At 36.1% G+C, this 24,635-nt stretch overlaps 3 protein-coding genes across 3 annotated transcripts; 1 reads left to right on the top strand and 2 right to left on the bottom strand.

The window, feature by feature from the left end:
- The first annotated feature begins 405 nt into the window (after window positions 1-405).
- LOC115233825 (electron transfer flavoprotein subunit beta) lies at window positions 406-1,706 on the top strand. The gene is made up of 3 exons (XM_029804427.1): window positions 406-609; window positions 778-1,176; window positions 1,240-1,706. The coding sequence occupies exons 1-3, from the start codon at window positions 559-561 to the stop codon at window positions 1,549-1,551; spliced, it is 762 nt and encodes a 253-aa protein (XP_029660287.1). The 5' UTR covers window positions 406-558; the 3' UTR covers window positions 1,552-1,706.
- Window positions 1,707-2,613: 907 nt separating this feature from the next.
- On the bottom strand, window positions 2,614-5,436 carry LOC115233824 (protein UBASH3A homolog). Its single transcript, XM_029804426.1, has 4 exons — window positions 5,176-5,436; window positions 4,507-4,744; window positions 3,687-4,391; window positions 2,614-3,600 (listed from the first exon to the last, which is right to left on the bottom strand). The coding sequence occupies exons 1-4, from the start codon at window positions 5,280-5,282 to the stop codon at window positions 2,809-2,811; spliced, it is 1,842 nt and encodes a 613-aa protein (XP_029660286.1). The 5' UTR covers window positions 5,283-5,436; the 3' UTR covers window positions 2,614-2,808.
- Window positions 5,437-5,970: 534 nt separating this feature from the next.
- Window positions 5,971-19,534, bottom strand: LOC115233911. The gene is made up of 4 exons (XM_029804545.1): window positions 19,170-19,534; window positions 15,319-15,418; window positions 10,507-10,635; window positions 5,971-9,444 (listed from the first exon to the last, which is right to left on the bottom strand). The coding sequence occupies exons 1-4, from the start codon at window positions 19,194-19,196 to the stop codon at window positions 9,239-9,241; spliced, it is 462 nt and encodes a 153-aa protein (XP_029660405.1). The 5' UTR covers window positions 19,197-19,534; the 3' UTR covers window positions 5,971-9,238.
- Window positions 19,535-24,635: the final 5,101 nt, after the last annotated feature.

Consider the following 24,635-nt stretch of genomic DNA (forward strand, 5'->3'; position numbering starts at 1 on the left):
TAAGAAAATTTATTTTATGTTATAAAATTACTTCAATAATAATTTATTATCGCTGTCCGTAGTATAGAATATACTAGAATAGCAAAATATCACGCGCAGTTAATAAAACATTAATAAATCCATAATATTTCTCCACAATTTTAATCCACAATTATGTATTTAGCATGGACATGCACCAACCGGTCGTTTTACCATGGTACTGAAAAGTGAATCTGGCCATGTAGTTCCGCCGGCTCTAAAATGGATCTAGTTGACGCTACTGTACCAGCTAGAAAAAGTATTTTATGAAAAACGACGGCGTGATCCCCCTAGACTTCTCTCTGGTAACACCAAGCCGTTGATCCAATCATACGAACTGAATGTTCGCGTTCCTTGCTATACTATTTTCATTTTCCAAGTTGGTCATAAGTCATAATTCTGAGGTTATAATCTTGCATAATAATTCAGACTTTGAACTTAGAGCCACGTTTAAAGGAGTTACAAAAAAAATAAGCCCACCGTTGACATTTAATTAAAAATAATTGAACGAGAATAGTTGAATATCTTTATTGAGCGAGAATGGCGCGTGTGCTTGTAGGTGTAAAAAGAGTAATAGATTATGCAGTGAAGGTAAATATATATGTTTTCTTTAGATTTTAATAAAATATAACGTACCAAAAAAAAAAAAATTAAACTATTTCTGACAATTTATTATATAAAACAAACACTTCTCCACGACGAAATAATTTTTGTGTAAAAAGATTCGTTTTCATTCATTTTTTCAATTTACATTCTTAGATTCGTGTCAAACCAGATAAGTCTGGAGTGGTTACGGATGGTATTAAACACTCGATGAACCCTTTCGATGAAATAGCTATAGAGGAAGCTGTCAGAATGAAAGAAAAGAAAATTGCCCAAGAAGTGATAGCAGTCAGCTGTGGACCAGCTCAGTCGCAGGATACAATCAGAACTGCGCTCGCCATGGGTGCAGACCGTGGAATTCACGTAGAAATATCTGGCCCTGAATACCAGACGTTGCAGCCCATTCATATCTCAAAGATATTGGCAAAATTGGCGCAAGAAGAGAAAGTGGATTTGGTAATACTCGGCAAACAAGCCATAGATGATGATAACAATCAAACCGCACAAATGACTGCCGGTGTCTTGGATTGGCCAGCTGGAACATTTTGCAGCAAGGTAATAAGGTAACGAAATTTCACATTATTATTCCAATGTCTTACTTTTTCTTTTTTTATTCAGGTTGAGAACAATAATGGTGAATTAACTGTTACACGCGAAATTGATGGTGGATTAGAGGTAATCAAGATGAAAACTCCCGCAGTCTTGAGCGCCGATCTTCGCTTGAATGAACCGCGTTACGCGACTTTGCCAAATATTATGAAAGCTAAGAAAAAACCCATTAAAAAGATAACTCCGAAAGATCTCGGAGTAGATACAACGCCGAGAATCGAAATACTCTCGGTAGAAGATCCACCAGTTAGACAAGCTGGTGCTATATTACCGGATGTCGACACCTTGATAAGCAAATTGAAGGAAGGCGGCCACGTTTAGTCGACTCTTATACAGGGTAATTATAAAAAGTATGATAAAAGTTTTTAAGCCTTGTTATATTTTAATACTTCCTTTTGTATATAGCATAATATTTTTGTACATTATCAGAATTTGTATATGATATTTCAATAAATTTATATCACGCAAATAGAGAAGAAGTAAAATATTTAGTAATATATATTACACAGATTGTAATATATATTTAATAAAATATTGCCTATATATACATATATATATGCTTTATATTTATATAAGCATATATATTCATACAATATGTAAAGATCTCTTTTTGCGTTCCTTTCCAATACTTACCAACTAATGAATCTATTTTAAAAAAAAGTGGGACATCAAATATATATTTTTGAAAATCGATTATATCTAAATATATACATATATATAAAGGTATCATTTTTCTTTTCTGTAAAAGGTAACATCAATAACGATAACTATAAATATATTATTATTCTATGCATCAATTTATTGCGATGCAATGCACATATCATTAAATTAGATTTAATGTCACATTTAATTGACATGTCGTAATTCTAAAATTTTCAAGAAATGTTGATAAAGCTCATATAGAAATATTTCTCTAGCGACAGAAAATCACAAATAATATGCACACATGCATTTTATCGGTTTTTCTGTATCTCTACTACTTTAATGTGTCGTGTTATAACATGTTGAAGAGAAATATTAATAGTTATATGAATATTAATCCGAAAATAGCATGTTACTTTAAAATATTAAACCACATTTTAGTTATTTATTTAGTGCCTTATCCAAGATTCGGCAAAAAAATGTGTCCAATCAAGACTAGTATATATCATATATATATATATTAGATATTTAGCAGTATTGGTATACATCATATACCAATAATAACATTTTGGCTAGTATTTGTATTCTATATAACCATCATTAAGGGATAAAACTATACTTCAATACCCGTATATCATTTTCTGAGGAAATAAATATGTTTTAACTGTCGAGCGATCGACTAGGTCTTGTTTTTTTTTCTTTTTTTTTAAATAATCATATTTTGTATATGTCAAATATATATTCTTCCATAACTTTTGTTTTTTTTTTTTTGATTCGTTGGAATACTGTTGTTTCAGTGTCATTGACATTGGGAACAGCCTTGCATAAAAATTCATTGTATTATAACAGTCTTTTGTATATATATAGGTTTTGTGTAAAATGTTTTCCTCAACAAAAGCTAAACATTATTACATTAGAACCTCGCGTGCAACATTATTACATTAGAACCTTCCAATCAAATCTACTATTGCTGGTATGAGTAATCGGTGGAAAGGGAGGAGGATGGAGCTGCCAGCCGTCAATACTTTGACGCGCAGATAAGCATGCCAGATAAGGTACCCTTTGAACTAATCTAGTTACTTCGGCTGCCGGGGGTATCCTACCACCGGTCAATTGTCTGGTGCAAGCTGCTAAGGAAGCTGCATGCGCCACTATTAAAATATTACCAACTGTATTCTCTATGATCTTTTTGATCAACTCGTAACTCCGTTCATAATACTGCGCGGCGTTCTCTTTTGGAGGAAGCTCCTTAGCTTTTACAATCGGATCGTAATCAAGATCCACATTGAAACCCGCCTTCACCAACTCCTCGGAAGTCATCCAGACAGGTATGCCATTCGGATACCATGCCAACCATTCTATCAGACCTGGCTCTACTTTGATCGGAATATCAGACTCGAATCCCTTTAGAATATGGGCGAGCGTCTGAACGCAACGCAATGACGGTGACGTGAAAGCCACGTCAATCTTAATACTCGACGATTTCATGGCCTCACCTACCAAACTCGCCTGCATCTCACCTACGGTGGTCAACGGGCTGTCATTTTGAAAGTCCTGGATGTTCCTGGATGGTACTTCCTTGGGCATATTCAAGTCACGGCGCACATAGGAACCGTTCGATTCGAAACAATACGGTATCCATGTGCCGAAAGTAAAATCCACTCTCTCGCCGTGCCGACATATGAAGATTTCTCTGGACGGTGCTTGAGATGCTTCTGATGCTGCCATCTGAAAAGGTTTGGAAACGATATATGTTATAAATTCGCCAATGATTATATATGACAAAAAACAAAATATATTTCAGAAATAATTACTGGCTCGTCGGCGATGGGAATTCCATCAGGTGTATCCACGGAATCGCTCGGAGACAGAACCGGCGGTGGTCTTCTGACTTTCGGGATCTCCTCCTCTTCCGCGCTCTCGCATTTGTTGTCAATAATCGGCACAGTAGTATGCAATGTCCACGAGTCCGATTCTGCAGTCCTCTTGGTGTGATTCAACGGAAAATGACCCGATATTCCGGTCAACCAAGAGATACCCTCTACCCAGCCATCCGTGGATGCGCTACACGCTCCCTCTGGAACGTATATGTAATCTCCTACTCTTAATTCTAATTCGTCGTGTTCCCGGGACACATGGGCGTGCGTCACTTTGTGTACATGCAAATTCTGTAATCTTGAATCCCTCGAGTATAATCTAAGCTCCCAGTTGGCCGACGTGTTCGGCCTTAGTTTCTCGACCATCGAGCGAAGGGACTGGAATAAATTGCTGGGAAACTGGTAAGCCAGCGTAAGATGCAGAGACTTTATTTGCGGTTCGGCAGTGATACCTAGAGCGTTGATTTTATTGGCATAGCGAACAGCAATGTTTTTCAGTCCTTCCGCGTTTACATCTTTAACGAAAAGGCCCATAAAATTAGGCGACACATATGTCTCTAGCTCGATATGTTCATGTAATCCATCCTGACGAACCACATTCTCAAGAGCATTAACTAATTCTTCCGTACATTCGTCAGGGGCCTACGAAAATATGCGAAAATAATAAAATATATATTTAAATGTAAATTTTAAAATGTCAAGTATATAAAATATCTTGTATTTTGTTTTCAGATAAATAAAATTAGAGATATCTTACATCGAAGAAGGAGATGAGGGTAATATGTGGTATAAAGCTGTGAGCACCGTTCCATCCTAGATCTTTACTTTCTGACCAAAACAGCTCGAGCTGTTCAGCTAATGATCCTGTCGGACAAGCATACAGAACATATTGCCGCTGTATATCAGAATCCAAAGTTGGATCCCTCACATGTGCCAGCAGCCAATCTGATGCTAATTGCACACCACGATATCCTGTTGCAGCTAATGCCCTTTCCCTAAAAATACATAACATCATCATCAATATTGAATATAAATATCAAAATCAACAAATCATTCTAATATTTTTCCAAATATCCAGATATAAAAAAATATGTATATATAATGTTAGAGGGAGAGGGATAGATAGATAGATAAATTTATTTATTCAGAGATAAAGAGATAGTGATAAAATATTATAAAGAGAAAGCAACTTAATTAAAATTTTAAATAATACGACCAATATTGAAATATCAAGGACAATTTGTTTAAAAATTTAAATATCAGAATTTATAAGAATAAATTTTGCTCGATCGAGAACAATGCGAAATAATGCTATTCAAGACCACGTTTGACAGCTGTTTGTTTACAACGAATAAAGCACACGCGTCGGTAATATGTCATATAATAGTCACGTAAACATAATTTTATGTCACACGGCCATACGTACGCTCGGTGTTTTGGGAAACCCAACTGCAGGAGCGTTTGCAACGGTGTCAAATGCTGTTTCGAAATTTTCGTAGGAGTCGGATTTTTCCGCGGCGGCAGCGTCGCCATGACGGTACATAACTGCGTTTACTGACGTTTATTCTTCAGGCTAGCCAATCGTGCGAGCTCTATCACAGGGGGTACAGACTGTAATAGAGAAAATTTTTTTTAAATTAGCCGTTTATCGCCATCGGATCTCACAACGAAGAACAAGTAGTTACTCGTCAGGAAACAAAATAAAGGTAAAAATATAAAATACGATATTACAATTAATTGTAATTTATCGTGAAAAGTTAAAAGTTTCTAAGTTGTTCGTATTGGACATTATCATTGATATGATATCAGAAAGATTAAATCAGATTAAATAATGCTAATCATCTTTTGTGGAATATGATATATCTTTCCTATTTCTCTCTCATTGATCTTTTAAAATTTAACAACTTAATTTTACAATCTTAGTAAATAACTATAAAAACTGAATTAATTGATTCATTTCAGTAAATAATTTTGAAATTATAGAACTTGGTAAATAAATTAATTTTAATATCTTATAAAATATTAACGATATAGAGTTTTGTTTTTCAAATATTTTCGGTTAAAAAATTGATACCTCTTTTATGAAAATGTATATAAAATTGGACGTTATAATTTTTTTCAATATTTTATTAGAAGCTCATTCTATCTATAAAAAATATATATCAGGGGAAAGCTGTAAAATATAATTCATAAAAAAAAATCTGAGATAAATTACATTTCATATAATCTGTATTTCATTTTTCTTTGTTTCTTCCTTCACCATCATGTACTCCGCAACAATTTCAACAATAGCACACAATTAACGCAATTATTATTTAGAGTTAGTGTAAAAAGAAAGAAAAAACGCAGTATGATACATGGATTTACTTTTGTTTTTCATATTCGTTATATACGACACCATAGATTTTTCTATATATTATACTAGACCATTAACACATGTAAACCTTATATGGTGAAATATGATTCAAGGACAGTCATATCTAATTGGGCAGAATTCGAGATGCCGTGCCTTTTTTGATAAGGCCTGATAGCCAATATCTTACAGTAAAAATAAAACAGTGAGAAATATATCAAATGCACATATATAGATAAGAAATAAGCAAATAACTTGTAGCATACTTGGCTGTGCAACCTATATATTTCTGCCCAATTAGATATGGCTGCCCTTATATTACTGTTACCGCTATTAATGGTCTAGTATAATATGTAGAGATCTGTGATTAATATAAAAAAAAAAAAGAGAAAAAGCAGTGACACGTGGATTCAGTGGCACGTGGATTTATATATTTTTGTTTTTCATTCGTTACGGCATTCTGTTACAAACACTCTTCACGCTGCAATATTTCGGTACAGAAGTAATAAAAAAGTTATAGTATATATATATATATACATACTTCTCCTCTATGTATATATAATATTTATATATAAAATATAGGTAAAGTAACGTATTATACACGTTATTGCTCGTCTCTTATGGGATTCTTCGCTCGCAATTCGTATATTCTTTATTCACCATATCCTTAAAAAATCGATGTGATTAGGACACCCACGGACCGTTCGACGAAGTTTCAGACATTGTTGAACTGCGAGATAATTTCATCACCTCGCCCCAAATATTTATAACACTAAAATTTTTTAATACCTGAATTATAAAGATTTAAGTAGCATATTTTAACGCACAAGCGCGTCTTTGACCAAATAAATATTTTATATAATTATTATCGTATATTATTAAAGAAAGATAGAGAGTCAAACACACATCTATGAAAAGTATACGAAATATCCATTATACACAGCGAGTAGTATGAATAAAATAAAAGCAGAGAATTTCTCATTATCTCTCTTACAATTTCCGTACAATTCCCGTAGAATCACGCAAAAAATTGCTTAAGTACTTGCAAACGAATTCTTTTCAAGCTTATATAATTAATAATAAGTTAATGAGAGAAATGATTTAAATATAATGATAATTATTATATTAATAATCCTAGATATATAACAATAATAATATTATTATATATAAAAATATTCTGTAATAATAATATAATATAATTATTTAAATCATCTCTCAACTTTACATATTTGAAAAGATTCGTATTTCACTTATACATGTAATATTCTATTTTATTTTATCCATACTATTATAGTATCTGTGTGTCCGTATAGCGAGCTAACTTATGCTAAAGTCTACTAAATAATAACAAATCTTGTTCTTGATATTTAACTTGAGTTTCTAATATTGCACATTTTGACATATATCTGACATAGCGACAGATTTTCTCTCTGTCTTGAAAATTAACTATTCAAAATTTCATAAAGATACCATCGCAATCATAGTCATTCATAACGATTTGTATAAAATTTGTACGTTTTGTACAAATGATCTATTACGAGATCATACATCGAACATCGCAGAAATATAATCTTAAATTCTCTTTGCGGTATCTGTTTATCTTTATCAAGTATAATTCGTCTCTCTCGAATTTGCATTGCGCTACATTTTATGCAGATTTACGAGAGCTGCAATATTTTATTTCTGTATAACATTTAAGATGTACATCGCTCTACATTTACAAATCAGATATCACTGTCGATCAATTTCGCTGGTTAAAACTATGAGCGCAAGAATGGAATAATCATTCATTTTTAAAGGTTTTTAATTTATTAATGATAAAATTTTATTTCTGGTAAAGATACAATAAACATAACGTAAAATAATTTTTGTAAAAGTCAACTTTTTTTAGATTAAAGAGAATTAAAAACAAGAAAGAGTTAAAGAAAAATCTATAAAACATTTATTTTCGTAAATTAATATCTAATTATATTATATAAAATTCTAATTATAGCAAAGATTAATTCGCTTTAGCACACATAATTTCAATTTTAACAGATTTTTCTTGAACGATTCTACTTCTTGGCGTATTTATGAAAAAAACGTACAATTCTAGTTTTAGGATGATAAAAAATATTGGTATAGTTAGCGCATATCGAATTTCTGCAAGATCTATGTATAATAAATTTTACATATTGGCACTAATTGTTGGCAGAATACTCGGATTCGCGATCCTCTTAATAATGTTACAACATTTATTGTTAAAACATACATTTCAAATTGACAAAATATTGTTTGCCCACAATTTCTTTTTACCACGACTACATCGCGTACCTATGGTACTTGTAACTCGTGAACTTAGTGAACTCGTGATTATAGTAAATATTGCGATAAAGTTGATCATATCATAATATGTATACGATATTCGCATGAAGCTTTGATGGATTATTTTCGGCAAATGCAAGTAAACTAATTTTCATGGAAATAATTCGAAAAATTCTATACGGCAAATTAATTAATTATTATATATCGAGAAACAAAGCGACTGTCTAAATGAGGAATTGGATTCGTATGCGGTGTCAGTCTCACATAATTGGCAGTGAGTATTCTCGGAATACGCTACTGAAGTCCGTCTTAGAACATGAGGAACGGCATTTTTCGTTCCGATCATTTAGGAGAACAATTTCAGGTATTATATACGATAGTACTCACACACACATAATGTTACAATCAGATATATATATTTTTTTATACCGAAAGAAGTTAATTATTCGATCTTTCTATTCTCTTTAGAAACGCCTTGTTATCAATTTATGTAATTTTGCATTCATGTTTATAGTCTGTTACTAGTCAAGAAATACATGAATATCGGTTTCGTCGATCTTTTCCTTATCATTCGTGGTTTTTCTTAAACGAAAGAACGAAGGGGAGCGAAGAATCCCACTTTGCGATGATAATTGTAGTCGCCCTGAATTCCATTCAAAAATTCCGCGATTATTCGTCGCGATATCATCCTAAGCGTGCAAATACATATCGCGAATCCAGAAATACCTGCGAGTCATTTCTAAACGTGACAATTTCCGTTTCTAGCACGAAGGGAGGCTTAACTACTACTTTCATCGTCGTCGGATGTTGCGCTCGTCAAAAGACTCCCGTGTCATTCTCGATCCTTGCTCAGATCGGATGGCAAATCACCGCAGGTGGACAACGTCGTCGTCGTCATTGTCGTCGTTGTGGGCGACCTGGAGGTCATCCTGGAGGTCACTGGTAAAGACAATCCCGCCGCGCTCATCGCGACGTTTAGTGGTATCGTGATAAACGGTTGGCTCGATTGTGACGAGTTTGCTACCGATGTCACTGTACCTGTAAGGAAGTTACAAGGGAAAAGAACGCAAATGAGATATTCCATCATCGCAAAATTGCGATGCTATCTTTTCTCGGATTTTTCTACTTTCGATATACATTCGTGTGAAAAGAAAAACAGAAAAATTATAAGAAAACGAGAGTTTATGATTTATTGTCGCATTTATCTCTTATTCTTCTCCTCTTCCCTATTTACTCTCATTTAAATATTAATCCTTTGACAGATGTATATATAAGTTTTGAGATTTTTTTCAAAAAATGGCAAACATATATATAAGTTTTTAATTTTCATCGATAAATGTCGCATTTTTCATGTTTTTTACTCATTTTTCTCCTAAAATTTGAAGTTTTCTGAAAATGGAATTAATTTGGTGATTTCAGAGTTCAATTGATCAGAGAAATTATCAATCAACATGCAAAATCATTTGAAAGAAGAACAAGTGCCTGAAAACATCCGAAGAGACTTATTGATAGGCATTTCCCTTCTCTCATTCAATTTGAGCCTGATAAAAAAGAAAACAAAGAAGATGTGTTTATAGTTAGTAAGAAAAGAAAAGATCAGAGTCAAGGTATGAATGTAATGCTGTTCTCTATGTTGTTCTCTAACTGATTGCTTCAAAGAATATCATATTTTAACTCATTTTTGATCAAAATTATGTTTTTCCTTTTCATTAAATAAATACTTTTTATGAATTTTGTAAAAGCTCGATTTAAAAAGAAATAACTGTCCTGAAAGGATTAACATATATAAAACGCTATGCATCTATTTTAACACTATATCGCTTATAATGCGACCAGTTTGCGTTATGCAAAATCATTAGTCATAAACGTGATTATTTCTCCGGATGTTACCAGTGAATCAGATGAGCTGAAGAAGCGCGCGAGCGATTTCCGAGTGAATCCGTCGAGCTTCCCGATGTAAAACCGACTTTTCAAATTATGCTCGAAATTCTCTGCGTAACGACATTTTGAAATGAGTACGGCACGATAAATTGCATAAAAATCTTGTACGTTCCTTGCAGCGGCAGAAAAAGAGAGAGAGAGAGAGAGAGAGAAACCTACCTCCGTCTTGAGATATTTGCACCGGTTGCCCGTTTTGTCCTATGCCGAGCAAGACCCCTGGACTGGGCGAATAAATGACACTCTGAGGCATCTGGTACATAATCCCTGCAGAGAACGAAGGCACATTTCCTAGGAAATCAAAGAGAAATTGAACGTGTGAGTGGCGCCTAACACCGACAATTGACTTGGTTGAAGGTGAAATTTATCACGAGGAAATATCGAAATTCGTTCGAATGTAAGTTTGATGTAAAAAATTCGCGGCTTGAATATATTTTTAATTCCAATGCGAGATAAATGCTTTCCGAGAGGACAATTGATAATATGTGTTGAATAGAACCTAACGGGTGGATTAAAGAATGTAAGATGTAGGAAGAGATATTATATATATATATATATATATATATCCCTTATTTGTATCAAAATTGTGAAATGCGTCATTCGACATAACGTTAAACTCGTTTTCTCTCTATTGGTATAGATGTATATGCTGAGAAAAACTTAGGAATGGCGGTCGAGCCGAGACTTCAATCCAGACCACCCAGGTGCGAATCTGCGCTCTGATTCACCGAATCTCCACACGTTTAACATAAATTACTACATATGCATATTTCTTAGAAAAATACGGTAAGTTTTCAAGGAACGAATAGCCGGCGCGAAATTAATTAAACAATGAAAATTGTAATCTCTCCTTCGAGGATCTCCACGGGAGATAATCTTGATACTTTTCAAACTGATCTGAATTGACTTGCGACATATAATACTATTTTATATAAAGCCTTCCAAGAAATATCGTATTCCGATAACAAGAGTACTTGAATCCAAGAAGGGAGAGATTATCAAGTTCGTGTTAGTAGAGCAAACATTTCCTTCTATCTTACATATTCAACTTAGAGATCAGTCTTCGGAAGGCAATTATAAAATACATATCTTTCTGTACGCGTTAGTGCTCGTTAAGCCGGTGTGAAGTGCGTCTGTTAGGAGTGCATCCAAAAACTCTCTCGGAAACAATCGTATTATGTAGAGTGTATACGTTCACACACATACACACACGAGGAGAAAACATATCGTAACGTCTCTCGCGTACGCTTTCTGCATTCGAACGAGCAAACGCTCCTAATTAAAAGTGACTCGCACGGCGAACGTCCATCCATTCGCTCATGATAATGGGACCTCTCGGCGCGGGCGCGCCTTCGTTATACCGCAGGGATGTATTATACATTTGTTCGCTCTCTCGCGGAATACGGAGGGGCATAACAACCGGTGGGATTATTATCGAATTGGAACGGGCCGACGAGATCGCGAGGAAAAAAACCGACGCGCTCGCGTCTCGGACGGCGGCGCGATAGAATGGCATCCACGCGACATATTAGCATCGATATTTATGTGTACACCTGCACCGCCGCACCGTTTCTGCGGCGGCTTTCGCGACCGGATCCTACTTCCCAGTTAGGCAGCACGGTTGTCGTCTAAGTTTGGTCATCGTCGGCCGTACGCGACTCCTTACGGGCTCCCTACACGGATAACCCCGTCATCGCTCGCACGCCTTTCGCATTTTAAGAGCGTCCTCTCCCCCTCCCCCCGTCCCCCTGCTTCCTCCTCGCGTTCTCTTCCTCCTCCTTTATCTCTCTCCCACCTTTTTCTCACGCTTCGTTCCTTCTGTCTCCTCTACCTCAAGCGTCAAGCTACCTCCTCTCGGCTCCACCGGCCGGTGGATATGTTTACCTGTCTACTCACTTACCTGTGTGTCCTGAACAGCTGTTCATTATCAGCCGCGCGATGAGGTCAAGCGCGACACAAATGGTATCGGCGACAATTGAACGTGATTAGCATCAGATGACGCGAGGGAGGACGATGCGAATCAGAATTGTTAACGCGCTAAACTGTCTGTTCTTTGTCAACCCTTAATCGGTCACATATAGGTCATTTTGATCCCATCGATATTTTAACAATAAAATATCCCAAAGGCCTTAATCAATAAAAAAAAAAATGTTTAAAATTATTTTTTAACTTTTGTTGTATATGATTATTTTTAACAGATGTCGAGGAATATATATAATATAAATTTTTGTGGATTTTTTCAAGCACTTTGAGATAGCTAAAACTGCGACAAGATATGACCCATATGTGACCAGGAACGGAGCAAAAAAAAATGTGTGACCTACAAGGGCCAATTTACCTCTTAATCGCGATATTGATTGATAGGCCGTGGGACAAGTGATTTCCATTTTTCGAAGAGAGGAAAAGATACATTGGTAACAAGCGTACATTGAAAATGAGAGTTTTGCGTTAAGATTCTAAAGTTACGTGGAAGGTCTATTTCTCCATTTGGAACAGCGAAAGGTATATCATGAATATAATCACGGCCACGTGAATAACAGAAAATCGACGTAACCGCAGAACTTAATCTAACTAGAACTTCGCAGAAACTCGGGCGGTTAATAATTATGTCTGCCTAGTGGTGAATAATACGTGTTTACTCCGCGATAATGTGACCGATATTTGCAAGTCTTTCGTCTCCTTCGTGAAGAGGAAACCACATAAACCTCGTCATTTGAAAAAGGATCGTGAATCCATGCGATCGAATCTAATTCGAAATATAAATATGCCATTTTTATATCCAATACACATTTTCCTATTGAATATTAAATGATAAATTTTCTACCGTTTTAAACGATCATATAGAAAATATTAGAAATCGTGTATCTATTGAATATCTATATTTTAATCAATTGAATATAAAGTTATTTATTCCCATGAAAAAATTCACACTTTTATCAAAACAAAAAAAAAAGATATATTTTTATCCGAACATTTTTATACACGGGATGTATAATATTATTTAAAAAACACGCATTTTGCTTCTAATATTTAAAACGCTATACAATCTTATTTTTCAAAAAAAATATATAGTATTCTATATATTGTCTATATATTTTTATAGGAAAGATTCAAAGAGGAGGATGAAAAGCTTTCCGAATCTTAATCCAAGCACGGCTTTCGACAATTCTTTTGCATTCCGCTACAATGGGCCGCGCATAATGAGAGACTCACCCGAGTGATTATTCTTGAGAGGATCCTTAGAATCACCGTCGCTGCTGTCGCCGTCGCTCTCATTGGCGCAAATGTCAGATCTGGGCGATCCACCGTCCTCCTGAAACCAAGAAGAGCGATAAGTCTTGAATTATCGAAAAAACTTGCGAATTTTTTTAGGGGGAGGGGAGGCAGAAGAGAGATGACGGGAGGACACAGGACAAGACAGGACGGATAACAGGAGACGCGACGTCTGCTTTTTTCTCGCGTGGCGACGAATCAGTACCGGACAACGGTCACGACGAACGAGGAAAGAACGTTACCGAGCAACAAGGAGGAGAGTGTACCTATCAAACGAACGTACCTACCTACCTACCTACCAACCTACCTACCTACCTACCTACCTACCTAGCGGACGGAGAGATGCGCGAGCTCTTGTCCGCGCTCCTTATATGGCCACATCTCTCTCGCAGACTCCACTCGCGCGAGTGCGCGCGATGCACTCGCAGAGGAGAAGAGATTCTCTCGCGAATTCGCTCGCGACCCTCGGGCAGGAACGCTTCGTGAAATTTTCTTCCCTTAGCGTTTTCTCGATTTGAATACCTTTTACAGTAATAATCGTATGATGTACTTTTTTTTATCCGAGATATTTTTACATATTTCATTTACTTAAATAATAATGACGACCATGATTTAGTTTTTATAGAAACTAATTGCTATACGCATAAATATGAGAACGCATTCTTGTTAATATAAATTCACTGTTAAACGTCCGCATTTTGCAAATTTTATATGCATCTATAAGAGCGACTTAAATTTTTTTTTTAAACGAAAGCCGAAAGAAGGATAGCATTATTTGGCTCCCTTTCCTTATAAAAAATTATGTATAAATGTCTTTTTATTATTTTTATTTTCAATAACATTTTCAACGGCCGTGGGACAAGTGATTTCCATTTTTCGAAGAGAGGAAAAGATACATTGGTAACAAGCGTACATTGAAAATGAGAGTTTTGCGTTAAGATTCTAAAGTTACGTGGAAGGTCTATTTCTCCATTTGGAACAGCGAAAGGTATATCATGAATATAATCACGGCCACGTGAATAACAGAAAATCGACGTAACCGCAGAACTTAATCTAACTAGAACTTCGCAGAAACTCGGGCGGTTAATAATTATGTCTGCCTAGTGGTGAATAATACGTGTTTACTCCGCGATAATGTGACCGATATTTGCAAGTCTTTCGTCTCCTTCGTGAAGAGGAAACCACATAAACCTCGTCATTTGAAAAAGGATCGTGAATCCATGCGATCGAATCTAATTCGAAATATAAATATGCCATTTTTATATCCAATACACATTTTCCTATTGAATATTAAATGATAAATTTTCTACCGTTTTAAACGATCATATAGAAAATATTAGAAATCGTGTATCTATTGAATATCTATATTTTAATCAATTGAATATAAAGTTATTTATTCCCATGAAAAAATTCACACTTTTATCAAAACAAAAAAAAAAAAGATATATTTTTATCCGAACATTTTTATACACGGGATGTATAATATTATTTAAAAAACACGCATTTTGCTTCTAATATTTAAAACGCTATACAATCTTATTTTTCAAAAAAAATATATAGTATTCTATATATTGTCTATATATTTTTATAGGAAAGATTCAAAGAGGAGGATGAAAAGCTTTCCGAATCTTAATCCAAGCACGGCTTTCGACAATTCTTTTGCATTCCGCTACAATGGGCCGCGCATAATGAGAGACTCACCCGAGTGATTATTCTTGAGAGGATCCTTAGAATCACCGTCGCTGCTGTCGCCGTCGCTCTCATTGGCGCAAATGTCAGATCTGGGCGATCCACCGTCCTCCTGAAACCAAGAAGAGCGATAAGTCTTGAATTATCGAAAAAACTTGCGAATTTTTTTAGGGGGAGGGGAGGCAGAAGAGAGATGACGGGAGGACACAGGACAAGACAGGACGGATAACAGGAGACGCGACGTCTGCTTTTTTCTCGCGTGGCGACGAATCAGTACCGGACAACGGTCACGACGAACGAGGAAAGAACGTTACCGAGCAACAAGGAGGAGAGTGTACCTATCAAACGAACGTACCTACCTACCTACCTACCAACCTACCTACCTACCTACCTACCTACCTAGCGGACGGAGAGATGCGCGAGCTCTTGTCCGCGCTCCTTATATGGCCACATCTCTCTCGCAGACTCCACTCGCGCGAGTGCGCGCGATGCACTCGCAGAGGAGAAGAGATTCTCTCGCGAATTCGCTCGCGACCCTCGGGCAGGAACGCTTCGTGAAATTTTCTTCCCTTAGCGTTTTCTCGATTTGAATACCTTTTACAGTAATAATCGTATGATGTACTTTTTTTTATCCGAGATATTTTTACATATTTCATTTACTTAAATAATAATGACGACCATGATTTAGTTTTTATAGAAACTAATTGCTATACGCATAAATATGAGAACGCATTCTTGTTAATATAAATTCACTGTTAAACGTCCGCATTTTGCAAATTTTATATGCATCTATAAGAGCGACTTAAATTTTTTTTTTAAACGAAAGCCGAAAGAAGGATAGCATTATTTGGCTCCCTTTCCTTATAAAAAATTATGTATAAATGTCTTTTTATTATTTTTATTTTCAATAACATTTTCAACGACATATGTACAGAGAGAAAGAAGGAGAGATTTTGGACTACATAAGAGAGAAGGAGAAAGAGAGAAATTAGTTTCCTCAATTAAATTCTATTGTTAAAAGTAATTTTCTCAATTTAAAAGGAAACGCACATTTCCCATCTCGCTATTTATGCTAATTATCGTTTGATTCGGCAAAACTGTTGACAATACATATGCGTGCGAATCGCGCACGGAAACGCGTGCGAATTATTATCTGCGAGAGAGAGGCCCGGAGAACGCGGGCGCGCGATACCAATTGGAAAGCTCGAAAAGCCGGCACACGTTCGCTTCCGACTACCACTTTCCTACCCCTCCGCTGTTTACCCGCGAGCGGGTGTGTGTACGTGTAGAGAAGGCGCGACAAAAAGCAACATTCCTGACTCTTAAGTCGGACTCTATATAAGTGTCTGCCATCGCGAACATTGCCTGTATATGGCGACAACCGGGCTTTGACAAAGGTGACCGTATATGGAACTCCGCTTCCATCTTTCGTGCGTGCGTGCGTGCGTACATACGTACGCATGTATGTCTCTCTCTCCCTCTTTCTCACACGTGAAGGTATCTCGAGAGAGGTTTCGAGTTCCCCTCTCTTTCTCTCTGTCTGTCTGTCTCTCTCATTTTTGCCCCTCTCTCGTTACGTGTCTCGCGCGAGAAGCGATACACCTGGATGCGCGCCTTCTTCGTCTGCAACCCCGGCGGGCGGACGAACGAACGGCGTCCACAAGCGTTCTTATTCCGTTAAATCATAAATCGTGCCTCGACCCCGCGGTAGCGAAAGCCTCACGCGTGTTTCCGGCACCCGGAATTACGCGAGTATTCGTTAAACGCATCGTGATTCGCATCTCATTTACTAATAAACAGATTGTGGGAACAGCGTCCCGAGAAGATGAATCCCTCATTACGAATGAAATAGATTAGCGTAATTAAAAATTCATAAAAATTTTTATTCGAAAAATTATCACTGTAAATACTGATCAATCTCCAACAATCTGTGGTCTGAGATTTGTCATCGAAATATCTGTCGTTTTTCTTTTTCTTCTCTTTAGAGAACGATTTCAGGTCGAATAAGGGCATTTGATGCATTTGGTAAACGCCGACGAATAAAGAAATTTTTCTCGTAAGATGCCGTGTCGTTTACATTATGCTTGCGTTTCTTACCCTTCGATTTCTACTTCCGCTTTTTCCTGGTTCACGCTTTCTTTAACAAATGTGTCAGGTATTCGCATTTAATCTTTCCCTTATTTCCTTTCCAGGGTGTCTACTCGAGTCTTGCAAAAACATTCTCGCAAAATTTCCCGATTTTTTGTTCAAAATATCAGATAAAATTTAAAAAATTTTTAGATGCAATTTCGAAGTGAGAGTTTAATTATTGTGCGCTTTTTATTGTGTCTTTCATTGACATGATTACGAAGGAAAAAAAAGCAACTCAAATTTCGAATGTTAGATTTAAAAAAAGTGATGAAAAAAAAATTTTTATGAGCATTTTTCTTCGATTGTATAATATTTTCTTTCTTTTATTAATAGAATTACAATAAAGATTGTGCACTGCAAACTCGCGAGTCACATGCAAATGCGTACCTTATGATTGCCAATTGACAGATTGCTTGCAATATAACAATAGAAATATCAAAAAGACAACTTTTTAAAAAAGTTTTACGAGCCCCAATATAAAATTTTATGAAAATTCCTGATTTCTCAAGATAAAAAAAATTTCCTAAGAATATCAAGTTTCCCAGATTTTTTAGGTAGTAGACACCCTGCTTTCGTAAGTTTGACAAGACAGAAAAGTTAAATAGAGATAAAAGAAATGTCATGTCGATTGACATAAAATGAGATCTTGAAGACATTCAACGCATCAACATTGTTTTATATATTTTGGGATACATAATAATTCGTAATCTGTATTATAATAATTATTATTAACGCTATGTACTAGTAAAAAAAAAAGTATACTAACTATTTGCGTTCACCGCGTATGTATGTGTAACGAACTAAATAGTAACACATGTGGCACTTTATTTCGATCGATATTATCAAAGTGACGAAACCACGAAAATTAAACGCCAAGATAAATGCTTGCAGATATATATATATATATCCTCTACGCGCGCATATCGTATCATTATTATTACAGCTAATCGGTAAAGAGTACATTAAGAGAATAGCCGAATATTTCTATTAAAAAGAGAGATATCGATTATTTTCCCCTGTTTGATTGGAACGCAAAACCTACCTTGCGCTTCTTCCTCCCGTATCGGTTTCATCTTCAAACTTCGAACGACGTTGCAGTTATTTCCGAGATTATGTGTGCCACGCGATAATGATACTCGATGTAACTTACAACGCTGGTACTAACGCGCCATTAGAAATAAAGGAATCCCTAACGCGCACCGCGGAATGTTTTTGGACCTCTAAATATATCCCGAAACAGATTGTCAAAAATAGGCATATATATCCGCCCCGTGTCTGAAACGCGAAATAAGACTCCAACATCTTCGTAGTCCGAAATCTTTTATTGCGAGATAATCGACGAGCTCGCACACGAGAAAAAGTTTATATTAATTAAACGGAAAAACAACGAAAATGCGGAACTATTTCTTCTTAAACGCATTTTTCTTTCAAAATTATCAATAATTAATCAAAAATAGCGATGTCTATTTATATCAAGAAAAAAATTATGTATCGCGTAAATATTTGAAAAATATTTTTTTATATATGTTTATATACATATATACATGTTTTCGTCAACTTTTAATATCTCCGTAAAATTACTTTATTTGAAATTAAATATTATTTCAAGTTAAATTATTTATTTCAAAATCGAAGCGTATATTATTATTCGAATCGATAAATTTTTTTTTCTTCAAAAATTATCTAAATTAGCATGATTTAAAAAGAAAATAGGATTTTTGTGAAATACCTACCTGGCTCGCGAGAATAAAACATGACATCGGTAATATGAGAGAATCTATCAGCAGAGAATCAAGTGACAAGGTTCGAACGACTACAGGGACTATATTGTCGAAGTCGAGAAGGTATATATGCGTGTCTCTGTGTGTGTGTGTGTGTGTGTGTGTATCTGTGCCATGTACAGACGTAAAAATATATAAATATTATCACAGTATTGTACAGAGTCGCTATATCCTCTATATGTACACAAATACTAACAATAAGATATAAGACTAATCATTGTAAAAGCCGCATTATTCGCAGATATCGTTAAAAATTATATAATTAATATTATTATTGTTTGTACTCTCTGCATGCCGACGCGCACGGGAATAGATTACATTACTCTTTTTTTTTTGAGGACACAGGACAAGACAGGACGGATAACAGGAGACGCGACGTCTGCTTTTTTCTCGCGTGGCGACGAATCAGTACCGGACAACGGTCACGACGAACGAGGAAAGAACGTTACCGAGCAACAAGGAGGAGAGTGTACCTATCAAACGAACGTACCTACCTACCTACCTACCAACCTACCTACCTACCTACCTACCTACCTACCTACCTACCTACCTACCTACCTACCTACCTACCTACCTACCTACCTACCTACCTACCTACCTACCTACCTACCTACCTACCTACCTACCTACCTACCTACCTACCTACCTACCTACCTACCTACCTACCTACCTACCTACCTACCTACCTACCTACCTACCTAGCGGACGGAGAGATGCGCGAGCTCTTGTCCGCGCTCCTTATATGGCCACATCTCTCTCGCAGACTCCACTCGCGCGAGTGCGCGCGATGCACTCGCAGAGGAGAAGAGATTCTCTCGCGAATTCGCTCGCGACCCTCGGGCAGGAACGCTTCGTGAAATTTTCTTCCCTTAGCGTTTTCTCGATTTGAATACCTTTTACAGTAATAATCGTATGATGTACTTTTTTTTATCCGAGATATTTTTACATATTTCATTTACTTAAATAATAATGACGACCATGATTTAGTTTTTATAGAAACTAATTGCTATACGCATAAATATGAGAACGCATTCTTGTTAATATAAATTCACTGTTAAACGTCCGCATTTTGCAAATTTTATATGCATCTATAAGAGCGACTTAAATTTTTTTTTTAAACGAAAGCCGAAAGAAGGATAGCATTATTTGGCTCCCTTTCCTTATAAAAAATTATGTATAAATGTCTTTTTATTATTTTTATTTTCAATAACATTTTCAACGACATATGTACAGAGAGAAAGAAGGAGAGATTTTGGACTACATAAGAGAGAAGGAGAAAGAGAGAAATTAGTTTCCTCAATTAAATTCTATTGTTAAAAGTAATTTTCTCAATTTAAAAGGAAACGCACATTTCCCATCTCGCTATTTATGCTAATTATCGTTTGATTCGGCAAAACTGTTGACAATACATATGCGTGCGAATCGCGCACGGAAACGCGTGCGAATTATTATCTGCGAGAGAGAGGCCCGGAGAACGCGGGCGCGCGATACCAATTGGAAAGCTCGAAAAGCCGGCACACGTTCGCTTCCGACTACCACTTTCCTACCCCTCCGCTGTTTACCCGCGAGCGGGTGTGTGTACGTGTAGAGAAGGCGCGACAAAAAGCAACATTCCTGACTCTTAAGTCGGACTCTATATAAGTGTCTGCCATCGCGAACATTGCCTGTATATGGCGACAACCGGGCTTTGACAAAGGTGACCGTATATGGAACTCCGCTTCCATCTTTCGTGCGTGCGTGCGTGCGTACATACGTACGCATGTATGTCTCTCTCTCCCTCTTTCTCACACGTGAAGGTATCTCGAGAGAGGTTTCGAGTTCCCCTCTCTTTCTCTCTGTCTGTCTGTCTCTCTCATTTTTGCCCCTCTCTCGTTACGTGTCTCGCGCGAGAAGCGATACACCTGGATGCGCGCCTTCTTCGTCTGCAACCCCGGCGGGCGGACGAACGAACGGCGTCCACAAGCGTTCTTATTCCGTTAAATCATAAATCGTGCCTCGACCCCGCGGTAGCGAAAGCCTCACGCGTGTTTCCGGCACCCGGAATTACGCGAGTATTCGTTAAACGCATCGTGATTCGCATCTCATTTACTAATAAACAGATTGTGGGAACAGCGTCCCGAGAAGATGAATCCCTCATTACGAATGAAATAGATTAGCGTAATTAAAAATTCATAAAAATTTTTATTCGAAAAATTATCACTGTAAATACTGATCAATCTCCAACAATCTGTGGTCTGAGATTTGTCATCGAAATATCTGTCGTTTTTCTTTTTCTTCTCTTTAGAGAACGATTTCAGGTCGAATAAGGGCATTTGATGCATTTGGTAAACGCCGACGAATAAAGAAATTTTTCTCGTAAGATGCCGTGTCGTTTACATTATGCTTGCGTTTCTTACCCTTCGATTTCTACTTCCGCTTTTTCCTGGTTCACGCTTTCTTTAACAAATGTGTCAGGTATTCGCATTTAATCTTTCCCTTATTTCCTTTCCAGGGTATCTACTCGAGTCTTGCAAAAACATTCTCGCAAAATTTCCCGATTTTTTGTTCAAAATATCAGATAAAATTTAAAAAATTTTTAGATGCAATTTCGAAGTGAGAGTTTAATTATTGTGCGCTTTTTATTGTGTCTTTCATTGACATGATTACGAAGGAAAAAAAAGCAACTCAAATTTCGAATGTTAGATTTAAAAAAAGTGATGAAAAAAAAATTTTTATGAGCATTTTTCTTCGATTGTATAATATTTTCTTTCTTTTATTAATAGAATTACAATAAAGATTGTGCACTGCAAACTCGCGAGTCACATGCAAATGCGTACCTTATGATTGCCAATTGACAGATTGCTTGCAATATAACAATAGAAATATCAAAAAGACAACTTTTTAAAAAAGTTTTACGAGCCCCAATATAAAATTTTATGAAAATTCCTGATTTCTCAAGATAAAAAAAATTTCCTAAGAATATCAAGTTTCCCAGATTTTTTAGGTAGTAGACACCCTGCTTTCGTAAGTTTGACAAGACAGAAAAGTTAAATAGAGATAAAAGAAATGTCATGTCGATTGACATAAAATGAGATCTTGAAGACATTCAACGCATCAACATTGTTTTATATATTTTGGGATACATAATAATTCGTAATCTGTATTATAATAATTATTATTAACGCTATGTACTAGTAAAAAAAAAAGTATACTAACTATTTGCGTTCACCGCGTATGTATGTGTAACGAACTAAATAGTAACACATGTGGCACTTTATTTCGATCGATATTATCAAAGTGACGAAACCACGAAAATTAAACGCCAAGATAAATGCTTGCAGATATATATATATATATATATATATATATATATATATATATATCCTCTACGCGCGCATATCGTATCATTATTATTACAGCTAATCGGTAAAGAGTACATTAAGAGAATAGCCGAATATTTCTATTAAAAAGAGAGATATCGATTATTTTCCCCTGTTTGATTGGAACGCAAAACCTACCTTGCGCTTCTTCCTCCCGTATCGGTTTCATCTTCAAACTTCGAACGACGTTGCAGTTATTTCCGAGATTATGTGTGCCACGCGATAATGATACTCGATGTAACTTACAACGCTGGTACTAACGCGCCATTAGAAATAAAGGAATCCCTAACGCGCACCGCGGAATGTTTTTGGACCTCTAAATATATCCCGAAACAGATTGTCAAAAATAGGCATATATATCCGCCCCGTGTCTGAAACGCGAAATAAGACTCCAACATCTTCGTAGTCCGAAATCTTTTATTGCGAGATAATCGACGAGCTCGCACACGAGAAAAAGTTTATATTAATTAAACGGAAAAACAACGAAAATGCGGAACTATTTCTTCTTAAACGCATTTTTCTTTCAAAATTATCAATAATTAATCAAAAATAGCGATGTCTATTTATATCAAGAAAAAAATTATGTATCGCGTAAATATTTGAAAAATATTTTTTTATATATGTTTATATACATATATACATGTTTTCGTCAACTTTTAATATCTCCGTAAAATTACTTTATTTGAAATTAAATATTATTTCAAGTTAAATTATTTATTTCAAAATCGAAGCGTATATTATTATTCGAATCGATAAATTTTTTTTTCTTCAAAAATTATCTAAATTAGCATGATTTAAAAAGAAAATAGGATTTTTGTGAAATACCTACCTGGCTCGCGAGAATAAAACATGACATCGGTAATATGAGAGAATCTATCAGCAGAGAATCAAGTGACAAGGTTCGAACGACTACAGGGACTATATTGTCGAAGTCGAGAAGGTATATATGCGTGTCTCTGTGTGTGTGTGTGTGTGTGTGTGTGTGTGTGTGTGTATCTGTGCCATGTACAGACGTAAAAATATATAAATATTATCACAGTATTGTACAGAGTCGCTATATCCTCTATATGTACACAAATACTAACAATAAGATATAAGACTAATCATTGTAAAAGCCGCATTATTCGCAGATATCGTTAAAAATTATATAATTAATATTATTATTGTTTGTACTCTCTGCATGCCGACGCGCACGGGAATAGATTACATTACTCTTTTTTTTTTTTTCTATACATCTATTTGATCATCGCGAGGCCTGAGACCTCACTCGGGACTGTTCACATTCCCGTCTTTATTTTTCCTTTACTTTTTTCTCCTCTGGGTCTCTTTTTTTCGAATACACGATATAATATAGAAATCAACAAACAATACACACATACGCATGCACAATGCCGATGGTGTCGCTGCATGAAGGAAACGGAGGGAAGGGCAGGGGGGAGGAATAAAGGGGAGAAGGAGTGGATTAAATTAAAAAGGTAATCTAAATACTAACTACTTATTCTACGAGAAAAAACAATCTCCAAATAAAACTACGCATGCCAGTAGCGGTACACAACACATTATACAGAAAAAAAGAAACAATGGACGAGACACAACGATATGCTAATAAAAAAAAAAAGAAAAGAAAATGCGCAACAATACTAATTGTAAGCGTGCATCGCCGGATTCGCCCGGACTCGCGCCCACGCCACCGATCCGATAGATAGAACATAATCGTCGCAGGACGATTTTTCGAAAAAGAGAGAGAGCGAAGATCTTCGCTTCTTCGTCAGATAGAGAAGAGCCTGTCCATCTTCCTCATCGAGACGCAAACGCAAAATAAGGTACACGATACGAAAAAGGGTACCGATATCCGCTACGACTTATAGTTACAATGTGTGCGCATACACGCTGCTTTTCCCTAATAAATAAGAAAATACCGACGTCTGCGTCAATAAATATGATTTAAATTAAATAGGAAAAAAACGCGAAAGAAAAAGAGAGAGCTGCTGGACGAATGAGCGCTAACAGAGTGTATTCGGTACTCTATTATTATTCACCGAGTATAATTCATCATACA

Source organism: Formica exsecta, unplaced genomic scaffold (genome assembly GCF_003651465.1).
Source record: "Formica exsecta isolate Colony F162 unplaced genomic scaffold, ASM365146v1 scaffold191, whole genome shotgun sequence".
NCBI classification, from domain to species: Eukaryota; Metazoa; Arthropoda; class Insecta; order Hymenoptera; family Formicidae; genus Formica; species Formica exsecta.

What these genes read in the sequence shown, in the direction of transcription:
- LOC115233825 (XM_029804427.1), top strand. Translation starts at nt 559, where the DNA reads ATGGCGCGTGTGCTTGTAGGTGTAAAAAGAGTAATAGATTATGCAGTG. An exon ending in TAATAGATTATGCAGTGAAG is followed by an intron (nt 610 to 777) that starts GTAAATATATAT and finishes TTACATTCTTAG; the next exon opens with ATTCGTGTCAAACCAGATAA. An exon ending in CTGGAACATTTTGCAGCAAG is followed by an intron (nt 1,177 to 1,239) that starts GTAATAAGGTAA and finishes TTTTTTATTCAG; the next exon opens with GTTGAGAACAATAATGGTGA.
- LOC115233824 (XM_029804426.1), bottom strand. Translation starts at nt 5,282, where the DNA reads ATGGCGACGCTGCCGCCGCGGAAAAATCCGACTCCTACGAAAATTTCG. An exon ending in CCCTCATCTCCTTCTTCGAT is followed by an intron (nt 4,392 to 4,506) that starts GTAAGATATCTC and finishes ATATTTTCGTAG; the next exon opens with GCCCCTGACGAATGTACGGA. An exon ending in TTCCCATCGCCGACGAGCCA is followed by an intron (nt 3,601 to 3,686) that starts GTAATTATTTCT and finishes AAACCTTTTCAG; the next exon opens with ATGGCAGCATCAGAAGCATC.
- LOC115233911 (XM_029804545.1), bottom strand. Translation starts at nt 19,196, where the DNA reads ATGTCATGTTTTATTCTCGCGAGCCAG. An exon ending in GTTTTATTCTCGCGAGCCAG is followed by an intron (nt 15,419 to 19,169) that starts GTAGGTATTTCA and finishes TCTTGGTTTCAG; the next exon opens with GAGGACGGTGGATCGCCCAG. An exon ending in TCTCAAGAATAATCACTCGG is followed by an intron (nt 10,636 to 15,318) that starts GTGAGTCTCTCA and finishes TTGATTTCCTAG; the next exon opens with GAAATGTGCCTTCGTTCTCT.